This window comes from Gopherus flavomarginatus, chromosome 9, assembly GCF_025201925.1.
Source record: "Gopherus flavomarginatus isolate rGopFla2 chromosome 9, rGopFla2.mat.asm, whole genome shotgun sequence".
In the NCBI taxonomy this organism is placed as follows: Eukaryota; Metazoa; Chordata; order Testudines; family Testudinidae; genus Gopherus; species Gopherus flavomarginatus.
This window is the reverse complement of record NC_066625.1, coordinates 33,988,157-34,000,269: the sequence shown is the minus strand read 5'-3', so window position 1 is coordinate 34,000,269 and position 12,113 is coordinate 33,988,157. Positions and strand designations below refer to the sequence as shown.

Genomic DNA, 12,113 nt, shown 5'->3' with positions numbered 1-12,113 from the left:
GTGGAAATTCCTGTCTTTAGCAGGACCCTTCATGACCTCTTCCCTCTGTTTCTCCCTCATCACAGAATCCCAGGATCTTGTATAACTACTTGAAGAATGGGATTATATTGTCTCCCATACAATTCAAGCTTTTAATTATTTCCCATGTTGCGCAGTCACCTCCTAATGAGGAGATTGTTTCTTGCAAGGCAGTTAGTTAGGAGAGTGTCCTTCCCATCAGCCATCCACACTGTTAAAACTGTACATTCTCAGCAGCTTACAAAGCTTCTTACTAGGGCTGTCAATTAATCGCAGTTAACTCACACAATTAACTCAAAAAATTGATAATGATTAATCACACTGTTAAGCAATAGAATACCAATTGAAATGTATTAAATATTTCTGTATTTTTTCTACATTTTCAAATCCATTGATTTCAATTACAACACAAAATACAAAGTGTATAGTGCTCACTTTATATTATTTTTATTACAAATATTTGCATGTAAAAATGATAAACAAAAATAGTATTTTTCAGTTCACCTCATACAAGTACTGGAGTGCAATCTCTTTATAATGAAACCGCAACTTACAAATGTAGGGTTTTTTGGTACATAACTGCACTCAAAAACAAAACAGTGTAAAACTTTAGAGCCTACAAGTCCACTCAGTCCTACTTCTTGTTCAGCCAATTGCTAAGAGAAACAAGTTTTTTTACGCTTACAGGAGATACTGCTGCCCACTTCTTAATTACAGTGTCACCTGAAAGTGAGAACAGGCATTTGCATGGCACTGCTGTAGCTGGCGTCGCAAGATATTTACATGCCAGATACGCTAAAGATTCATATGCCTCTTCATGCTTCGGCAATCGTTCCAGAGGACATGCTTCCATGCTGATGATGATTGTTTAAAAAAAACAACACGTTAATTAAATTTGCGACTGAACTCCTTGGTGGAGAATTGTATGTCTCCTGCTCTGTTTTACCCACATTCTGCCATATATTTCATGTTATAGCAGTCTCGGATGATGACCCAGCACATGTTCATTTTAAGAACACTTTCACTGCAAATTTGATAAAATACAAAGAAGATACCAATGTGAAATTTTTAAGACAGCTACAGCATTCCACCCAAGGTTTAAGAATCAGAAGTGCCTTCCAAAATCTGAGAGGGACAAGGTGTGGAGAGTATGCTTTCAGAAATCTTAAAAGAGCAAGACTTTGATATGAAAACTACAGAACCCGAACCACCAAAAAAGAAAATCAACCTTGTGCTGGTGGCATCTGAATCAGATGATGAAAATGAACATGTGTTGGTCTGCACTGCTTTGGATCGTTACTAAGCAGAACCCGTCATCAGCATAAACACATGTCCTCTGGAATGGTGGTTGAAGTCTCAAGGGACATACGAATCTTTAGCGCATCTGGCATGTAAATATCTCACAACACCGGCTACAACAGTGCCACGAGAACGCCTGTTCTCACTTTCAGGTGACATTGTAAACAAGAAGCAGGCAGCATTATCTCCCATAAATGTAAACAAAATTGTTTGTCTGTTGATTGGCTGAACAAGAAGTAGGACTAAGTCGACTTGTAGGCTGTAAAGTTTTATATTGTTTTATATAAATGCAGGCTTTTTTTGTACATAGTTCTACACTTGTAAGTTCAACTGTCACGATAAAGAGATTGCACTACAATACTTGTATTAGGTGAATTGAAAAATACTATTTCTTTTTTACAGTGCAAATATTTGTAATAAAAATAAATATAAAGTGAGCACTGTCCACTTTGTATTCTGTATTGTAATTAAAAACAAAACAATACAGAATTTGAAAATGTAGAAAACATCCAAAAATATTTAAATAAATAGTATTCTATTATTAACAGCGTGATAAATGGTGATTAATTTTTTTTAATCGCTTACAGCCCTACTTCTTACCATGAACTTTGGCTCTCTTGTCCTAATGTGTAACTCTGTAGTGGCCTATAACTTGAGACCGTTCTACCTCCCACTGGAGGCCAATATTTTACCTCCTTTTCAGAGACTTACTGCACCACACAGTGCAGGAAGCTGATGGCCAGGCAGCACGCTCATCAAAGCAAATTTCCTCAAGAAGCATCTAAGGCATTCTCCACCTCTCTGCTGAGGTTCTTAAATCTGGGTCTAGTAAACAAAAGAAAATCTCCTCGTTTGCTCAGAAGGGGACATCAATGCTATGGGAGGAAAAGTCTGCCCCCTTTGGAAAGAACTTAGAACTAGAGTCAACCATCAAGACAGCATTAAGCAGTCATCTTCTCTTTCTCTCATTCTGCAAGTCACTGAGTGGAATGTGGATAATGTGCTAAAATGTGGTTCCTTGCGTATAGTTTTATTACAGGACTTTTCAACAGTTTCTGCTGAAAGCCCTCCAGGTAGCATGGGAGAATCTGGAAACACTTCTTCAAGTCTCAGTAGCTAGTGGATGGATCAGTCAAACGCTCCTTCATGATCTGCCATCGGTATCATCACAACTGATGCCGTTTTCTTGGATTTCAGCAGCTTATCACTTTTTGTCACTCCAGGTGTGGTGGTTGAACTTCATTTCCTTTCACATCCTCTCCTGGAAAATGGTTTTTAAGAAGCCATTACCTCAGTTCATTGTGTGGGGATGTTAGTGTCCCTTTCCTGTAATTTGCCCTAACTGGTTTTTTTTTATGAGGGAAAAATAGTTCTTTGCTCCTGTCCCAGCTTCTTGCCTGAGTTGTAGCTTTCCTCATTAACAAGATCTCTCATCCAAGTTTCTGTCTTCACATCAAGGCACAGATGAATTTCTAATACTCTGGTGCAGCCTAGAAAGAAATTCCGTTACCTAGTCATCCTGTTCCAACGTCCCAATAAAGGACAAAAATCCTCTAGTTTTACAGTCTCTGGATGGATCGAGCTCTGCAGTGCACCTGTTCAGTGACAGACTTCTTGTGCTCTCCTTAGATTAGAATGATCAATTGTTTCCCATTCCTGAGCAGAAACAGGGCATATATCCATGGATGAACTGTGCCATGGTGTTACCTAGGATTGGTACACACTTTCCTCAAGTACTGTCCCTTTGACCACCTCCTCATTACCCAGGTGTTTAGTTTCCTGACAGCCTTAATGGAAACAATCCAGTTACTAATTTCTGGTTCCTTCTCCTTTCACCTTCGACCTCATCTCACTCTTGTTCTTTCTTTAGTCCAGCTATTGGTTTCTTCCATCCCGGCAGCTGGGGATGCTGCAACCCATCTGTCTCTGCCAGTGGCACTCTCTCCATGAGAAGATCAAATTTCTTACCTGTTAACTTTTGTCTGTAGTACAGTGGCAATCCTACAGACACCCTAGCTTAAGGCCCACCTGGGCTTTGACTTTGGCTGAGAAGTTAGTGTTAGGGACACAGGGTAGGATAATCTAATTTGCTCATAACTCTAAATGTCATCGCACTGGAGAGTGTGCCTGCAAAAAGCAAAAGAAGTTTCTTAGCCGGGGTGGAAAATGTTTCATTCTGATTGACATTTCCTGGCTGATTACTGTGTCAGGTCACACCCCATTTGTCTATACCCGTGGCATTTTGCCACAGGAAAAACATTTAAAGGTAAGAAACTGGATTTTATGTATAATTCATTATCTGTAGACTTCTAGAGAAAATTCCAGTTGCAAATAGCTGGTCAGATTGTACCCTGCTCCTCATACACCTCAGCTGAGTGCATGGATTGCACAAGGCTCATGTTACTAGCCATTCGAAAAGACTGGAGCGACATCCTCACCCACATATCAGCCAACACAGTCAACTTACATTTCACCCTCTTCAGGGAGTGGGGCGAGGGTGTCCGTGACAGATTCCCTTGGTGTGTTAGGGTGTGTTCAGGAAACACCATGTCTCTGGAGTTTCCGTTGCGTGGGTCATCTCCAAGCTCCCTCCAGCACAGGCCTATGCCTGCAAGGCACAATCAAGCCCAATTATAATATATTTTGTCCTGTGTTTTGTAAAGCAGTGACCATTAATGGACAAAGTACAGTAACTGCAGAACATTTTGTCACTTTATTTTATAAAGATAAATTCATATCCAAAATAATACACACCCCTATACAATCCTGGATCTAGCAAAACAATGAATAGAAGCAACAGTGAAAAGCAGAACATGAAGACTAAATCACAGCCCTCAAGAGTTTTCATTTGAAAACCTTAGTAATAGCTAGTTTTCTTGCAATATCTGTCATTTTAATCATGCTTTATCACCACAGTATTGGCAATTCTTCATACACTACAGACAGACCCATTCTTGCACATTTTTTTAAACAGTAACTTGCTGGTGGTAGTTGTTCTTGGCACATGTAACTGAGCACTGTGTGCCTGGCTGTTCTTTATATTAATTGCTGATAGAAGAGCCTGGAATGCAAGTAAATTCAAAGTCTCTCTGAGTTGTTCTTCTGTAATGGCATCTTCATAAAGAGGCTGTTTTTCCTCTTTTGTCACTTTTTACAGAGTTAATCCAATGAAACTGGGAAATAATTGACTTTCAGTGTTCTTAACACACTCCTCCATGTATCTCCAGCTAAGTATGGGGGTCGGAACTGACCTGAAAATGGCTTTTTCCAGCCATTGCCTTGACTACATTACCTCCAGTTACTTTTAGCTGGAGAAACCTGGATCATTGTCTCTATGCTTCTGCCACTCCCAAGCAAAAGTTATTGCTGAGGGCTTGTCTACATCACGCAGCTTTTAGCGATAAGACTGTGTCGACGCAGCCTTGTCGCTAAATGTCAGCATGCGTAAATGCTCTTTGTTGGTACTTTGTCAGCACTTTTGCTGACAAAATACTTTCAGTCCCACGAGCAACGTTAGGTTTGTCGGCAGGAGAGTGCTTCTGCCAACAAAGCCACGTTCACACTGCCACTTGCATTGGCAAAACTTTTGTCTTTTGCAGGGGGACTTTTTTAAGTACCCGTGAAAGACAAAAGTTTTGTCGACAGCTTCGCAGTGTAGACGTAGCCTTAAGTCGCATTCAAGAAAAGTTTGTCTGGAATCAGGTGCAAAACAGATTACTGATCATCGTCCCTTACAAACAAAAAAGTTCAATTGAACTAATCTGAAGTATTGTCAGGTTGCTTTGCGTAATGGTCTTGTTTTCTTTCTAATGTTTTGATACCTTTATATTTCAGCTCCATTGAAACTTCCCACCTAGATTCAAGACAGAACTTTAGGTAAGCTTTACATACAGTGCCCATCTCTACAATGTTATGTAAAACCTCGTTTCATTCCTTTTTTTCAACATTATCTTTTACAAAAAGTTGTGTAAACTAGATAAAGTATAGCTTTAAAATGTTCGTGTGAAAATGTGTTTTCAGTCAAATATGTAAAAATACAAACTTTGGGCAGGGCCACCCAGAGTATTCAGGGGGCCTGGGGCAAAGCAATTTCAGGGGCCCCTGCCATTAAAAAAAAAAGTTGCAATACTATAGAACACTATATTCTCATGGGGGCCCCTGTGGGGCCTGAGGCAAATTGCTCCACTTCTCTCCCTCCCCCCACCCCCCCGGCAGCCCTGGGAAAAATAAACGTTTAAAAACCTTCCACATCTCGGCACAAACCCAGTTTTGAGAGAATTTCTTTTCAAGTCACCTTTCCAAGGTATCACTGGTTCTCAGCATCAGCTAGTGCTAAAAGGCACTAAAGCTCATTAAAAGGGTTGGACAAATATTTTCCGTCAAAACTTTTTTTGGATCGAAAACTAGGGTTTTTTAAAAAGCAGAAAAAAATCACAGACAGTGTCTGCTTTCCTTCAAAATTTGTTGTGTTTTTTTTAATTGAAAAGCTGAAATTAGTCTGCTGAACATGGTTTGGGGTTTCAGAAGTGTGTGGCCAAATATTTGCTGCTTGCTGTGTTTGTTTAAATAAACAATAAAAAAATTCTGCTTAAAAAAATCCAAAACTTTTGAAACACCTCAGCTTGTGACCAAGTGCTGGAGCCCATCCAGTCAGAGATTTTTCCAGGTTTCTGATACTCTGCTGGCTTCCTTGACTCATATCTGTCTCCATAACTTTGGGTTCATTTAGCTTAGAACATAAGAATGGCCATACTGGGTCAGACCAAAGGTCCATCCAGCCCAGTATCCTGTCTACCAACAGTGGCCATGCCAAGTGCCCCAGAGGGAGTGAACCTAACAGGTAATGATCATGTGATCTCTCTCCTGCCATCCATCTCCAACCTCTGACAGACAGAGGCTAGAGACACCATTCCTTACCCATCCCGGCTAATAGCCATTAATGAACTTAACCTCCATGAATGTATCTGTTTCCTAGAGACTAGCTCCATGGGGTCCCTCACAAACTGGAGATGGTTACTGTGGGTTTGTCTTTAGCATAGCTTATGTACATACTCCACGAACTGAGCATTTGAGCTTGTTCCAGAATCTGGGATGAGCCTATGTTGTGAAAACTGAAATGCTCAAAACAGCGCATGCATGTGAATGGACACAGGGTGCTAAAATTAAAGTAACCCAGGGGTTCTCAAACTGGGGGTCAGGACCCCTCAGGGGGTCACAAGGTTATTACTGGGGTCACGAGCTGTCAGCCTCCACCTCAAACCCTGCTTCGCCTCCAGCATTTATAATAGTGTTAAATATATTTTAGAAGTGTTTTTAATTTATAAGGGGAGGTCACAGTCAGAGGTTTGCTCTGCGAAAGGGGTCACTAGTACAAAAGTTTGAGAACCACTGAATTAACCCCTCTAGAGCCTAGAGGAATGCAGGGGAGGGGGGGTCTCCCTTGGTAGGATCGGGAAGGAGGTAGGTGGTGTTGGATATTGCTCTAATCATGTGATCCCTCCCCCATGGAAAAGCTAACAGCTTGGCTCTTTGTGTTAAATAGCTGTCTGCAAGCCTCAAACTGCTGAATGAGCTTTAAGATAGGGAAGGCTGTGCCTCCTCAAACAGCCTGGCCCTGCCCCCTGTCCATCCCCCATCCACTTCCTGCCCTCCGACTGTCCCCCTCAGAATCCTCAACCCATCCTACTCCTTGTCCCCTCACCGCCGCCCTGAGATCCCTTCCCTAACCACCACACCAGAACCCCACTCCCACCAATCCCCTCTGTTCCCTGTCCCCTGACTGCCCCGACCCCTATACACCCCCCCCAGCCAAGTCCTGACAGACCCCCGGAATGCCCATGATCCAACCCCCCCCCCCCACCGTTCCCTATCCCCTGACCACCACCACCCCCCAGAACCTCTGCCCCCTCCCTGTCCCTTGATTGTCCACGGGACTCCTTGCCCCTTATCCAATCCCCCCAGCCCCCTGCCATGCTGCTTACCCCTGCCTCCCCCCTCTCCCAGAGCCTCAGCGCGCCATGAATAGAAGCAGCCCTGGACAAGTGCTGCAGCGGCATGGCTCCAGCAGGGCCTCAGCTCCCGCTGGTCGGCCCGGAGCTCTCAGCCCCGCCCCCTCACCACACGGCTCTGAGCAGGGAGGAGCTCAGGCCCCGCCCGAGCCACGCTGCTTTAGCTCTGTCCAGGGCTGCTCCTGAGTCACTACCGCCTCTCCCCTCTCTGAGCCTCAGCGCGCCAAGTCTAGGAGCTGCTCTGGCCCTTGGACAGCGCTGCAGCGGCATGGCTCCTGCAGGACTGGAGCTCGCAGCCCCGCCCCTTTACCATGCGGCTCTGAGCAAGGAGGAGCTCAGGGCCTGCTGGAGCCACGCTGCTTTAGCTCTGTCCAGGGCTGCTCCTGAACGTGGCGTGCTGAGGCACCGGGGGATAGGGAAAGGTGGAGGCGGGGCCAGATCATTCTTGTGGGGGCCTCTGCGGGGCCCAGGGCCTGGGGCAAATTACCCCACTTGCCCCTCCCGAGCGTCCCTGACTTTGGGTGCACAGCAGCATACAGCGATTCAATAAGTTGTGTTGGTGCTATGTGAATACCCAGGAAAGCAAACTAACTATACAAATGCATAGAAGGAAATCAACAAAGTTGATGCTAATATGTGAAATGCTCCCTTATTTATATGGTTTTCTAGGAAATGGAGAGTTATTGTGGCAGATAAATTATAGTATTTGTTTTTCTAGTGGTAACCTCTCTCTTTTTTTTTTTTTTAAAAGTACTATGCACAGATTATGGGCCAGATTCTCTCCCTCTGTCCTGTCTGCTTTGTGCCACTCAGCAGTACATAGGGGCCAGAATTTATGGAGAGTCCTTAGCTGGCTCCTACCTCAACTGTCCCCAACTCCAGTTTAGAGGGTTTGTTGGAGGCAGTGTAGAGCACAGCTGCAGTCTGCCATTTCATAAGTGGCAAGTGGTCCCATGGGCACCAAAGCCAGCTGCTGTAATTTAGAGTAGCTCCAAACTCAACACATTTGACAGCATAAACCCCTGTTTTTAAACAAAGCTTGTGTTATTAATGACCCCTCAGAAAGTGAAAATTTCAAAGATTCAGTTTACTTGTCACTATTTCACTGTGGTCAACTCTCATGATTTTATCGCAAGTTGCTGAATAAAACAACTGCTTTCACTGAAGTTAGTAATTGTGGAAAATTTTCTTCTGGGCTTGGGTTTTCTAAAAGTATGACACTCTCTTTGATTTAACTAGTGACTATGTAAACATATTGTCAAATAGTAGCTCCAGGCAGAAGTGTGTTCTGAAGATCACTGCTCTTCCTTGGAGTATATACTATAGGAAAATTACATTGTTTAGTTCTTCTCTACATGAATGCAGTCATAATTTCTAATAACGTAGGCATTTTTCTGAGGTCTGAGGATGGTAGTTGTGCTTTCCAATTCTAATATAGGATTAATTTATTATGTCCTATATTGCAGGGATTTTTGAGCATTCTGGATTTGCGTGTGTGTGTCTGTGTGTGAGAAAGATAGCGTCATTAAATGTACCTTTATTTTTAAACTGGAATTATAACTTGGAAAAGCTATAAAACGAGCTATTACAACAGACTATACATAAATTTAAAACAGAAAATATAAAGGCATTGTGACCAATGAAAAATTATGTCGTAATATTTTCCTCAGCTTGGGTCTTCCTTATTAGTTCATGGAATTAGCCAGGCACTTCTGTAGCTCAAAACTGCCAGTTGCTTCCAGATAGCGATCCATGAGCACTAGAAAACCTAGCTGGCTGTTAAGCATTAAAAAAGTAATTCTTATTTGTGTAATCAAGGGTAAGCATGACTTCATTTTAGTGATTAATCTTATACCCTAAAAATAACAAAGGTAATAGCCAGAGAAAATATGCTAGTATGAAAGTATTTTACTTTTGAAATTATAACATTTCACTTATACTTGATAGATAAAGATAGGAACAGATAATAATGCTGATATTTTCAAAGGAACCTAATGAAATTAGGCACCCAAACCCCAGTAGAATTCTACAGGAGATGGACACTTAACTCACTTAGTTTCCTTAATAAGTCCCAACCTAAAGATGTAAATATTGACTGGTACAGTGACCAAAGTACGTCACATCAAACACTTGTATGCTATACAATCTCATCAAAGTTCTTACCATGAGGAGTTTGTAGTTATATTTTTTCCAAATGATCATTACTTTATTGAAAAATATAAGTGTATGTTGTCGCTTGTGAGTGTGTGTTGTATATCTATATATGTGTGTCTGTCTGTCTTAGACACCTTATACATGCTTGTGAACATATTTGCTCTCTCTCTATAAGGCGTATGACAGTTTTAGCAGGCGATGCTTGGTTGGCTGTCATCTTAAATTTAAATATGGAAAACTACATAAATGCAATAGGAAGTTTGCAAAAGTGCAAACTGAGGACACACACAATTGAATAGTGGCACAGAAAATCGGCATAGTTTTTAGGTGTGATCTGTTGTAAAAGATACAGAATTGTGAATTAATTCTATTACCATCTCTGTCACAGATTTGCTGTGCAATCTTACATTTTCAGCTTTTTTATTTATTTTTTGTTTCGTTTTCTGTTTGAGTTCTAGCATTTTGTATTAGTTAGGGCTTCCCCTCGCTACAAGTGATTGGAGACTGATGAATCAATAAGAAGCTGAGATCCTACCCTAGGAGAAGTTATTATTGTCTCCATTCTCACTTGACTGTCAGCACAAAGACTTTTTCTATGTTCTGCTGGTGGATTTGTAACAAGTGTACCTGGGGGAGACCTTTCCCCTTTTGCTTTGCTTAACCAAGAATTAAGATCTTTGTTAAAGTGGTATCAAAACAGCTACTGTCTGTGAAGTCTCAGCACATAAGCTTTTCTAGGATTTGGTCAACACACAGCTTTTTTGCACCTGTGCTGCTAAATCAGTACATCAGATTTGCCTCTTTGCTTTCCAGTAGAAGGCACACCATTGCTTCTTGTGTCCCATGTAATCAAAACAAGATGCTGTTAAACAAATATGCCCTCCCACTAAGAGTCAATGCACTGATTACTCTCCCTGCCTCAAAGCAGATAGAGTGTATTCTTTTCTCCACTGTTCATAGTTCCCAAATGGAATGATGGATAGGCCTTTTGAGATAAAGACTCAAAGCTGCCTTGTGGTTTGGAAAAAACTCACACCCCTACTTTTCTTCCGCCACCTTTACCCTCCAAATTTTTTTCTAAACGGAGTTCCTATGTTCTGTAGTTGCATCAGGGCATAAAATAGAGTGTTCACACCATCTCTGTCCATCACCTCAGGATGCTTAACACCTTATATGTGTAGCAGCATCCTATTTACATATCTCAGATTCTACATGATTCATCAAAAATTCCAATGCACAGCTCTGTTGGTCTCCTCTCTTTTTCTCATTGTTCAGCCCTTGTATTCTCTCCAAAGACCTAGTTGTTATGCATCTGCTTTATATATAGGAAAATACCATTTGAAACCCAGATTACTATCTCCTTGGGAAAGTGTCTTTCCAAGAACCTCTACTATAAGGAGAAAGCCATTATGTTGCACGGTTTTTGTGATCAATCCAAAGGAAAGCTTCCTGATTCCATCTAAAGAATTTTCACAGGTGCTGTATTCAACTCATAGAGTAGATGAAAATTCCAACTAACTTCTCAGGCTTTTGTGCCTGAAAGTATTTAAACTATTTGGTTTAAAGGAACAGAGTCAGCTTGAGTTTTTTAAATTGACCAATTTTTAAAATGTCATTTTCTATTACCAGACCCTTTAAACAGTAAACAGCTTAAACAGCCCTGAATTTTTTTGTATAAGCTCCTTTTAAAAAATTTGTAAGACTTTGGTTTTGGTGGGGATTTTCTGCTTCTCAGTTGTTGTTTATATAGGTCACTGAATTTCGCTCTTGCTAATTATGCAATCATATTGTATTGTCAAATACACAATCTAAACAAACTAAAAAAAAAATATTGTTCCATTAACTTCTTTCAGCTATAGTTATGCTAGATCAAAGGTGTTAGTTGTAATCATAGTAGGTGCAACATTTTCAGAGGTTTGATTTTCAAGATGAGGGCATCACTTCAGTAATTTCCTCCTTCAGGTTAGTTCTGTGGGCTTTTTGCATACCTGATTCTCACTGTAGTCACAATGGGATGAAAAAATCTGTGGTCTGGGAAAGGTCTTGTATCCTCTCATTTGAGACACGCAGCTCCCTGCCTTGTGGATGAATTCAGTCATCTTAAGGGAATTCTCTTGTCAGCTCACGAGTGAATTATTGTCATTACAAAAGCGAGGCGAATATACAGGGACACCCATAATGGAAAGCCACTCAACTAAGTAGTTGAGGAAATGGTTGGTAACTGGCAGATGCCCACATGTCAGCAAGTTAGAAAAGACAGCAGGAAAGTTCAGTCTTAAAAGTCAGATCGTGTGCTCTACCAGTCTTGGTAGAGATTGCCATCACCCCTTTTCTGGAGGGTAAGTGTTTTCCGGGAGCCACTTGGTATGGTGCTCCTGCTCAAGAAACTATCTCTGGAGTTGGATAAACTTACCAACTACCCACTTGTATTGAATCTCTGGCACTGGATAAGCTTACTGAAAAACTTGTGATGAAGTGACTATGTTGGTAATCCCCAGTCAGTCTGAGTTTGGACGTGGTTTCAGAAAACGCACTGACATTGTGTGGCTCAGTGGTCTTCTCAAAGTGATTTGGGCTACACCCTGACACCACCCAGAAAATTAGAGTTGTACAGAATGCAGCCACTTGCTTGTT

General features: G+C 41.6%; 1 protein-coding gene across 6 annotated transcripts in view; it reads left to right on the top strand.

Annotated features, from left to right (window-relative positions):
• Window positions 1-12,113, top strand: part of ADCY9 (adenylate cyclase 9) — a 191,149-nt gene that overhangs the window by 157,339 nt on the left and 21,697 nt on the right. For all 6 annotated transcript variants that reach the window (XM_050968073.1, XM_050968072.1, XM_050968071.1 and 3 more), the window contains one exon: window positions 5,152-5,193. In XM_050968073.1, coding sequence (XP_050824030.1) covers window positions 5,152-5,193 — 42 coding nt within the window. The remainder of the gene's footprint in view (window positions 1-5,151; window positions 5,194-12,113) is intronic.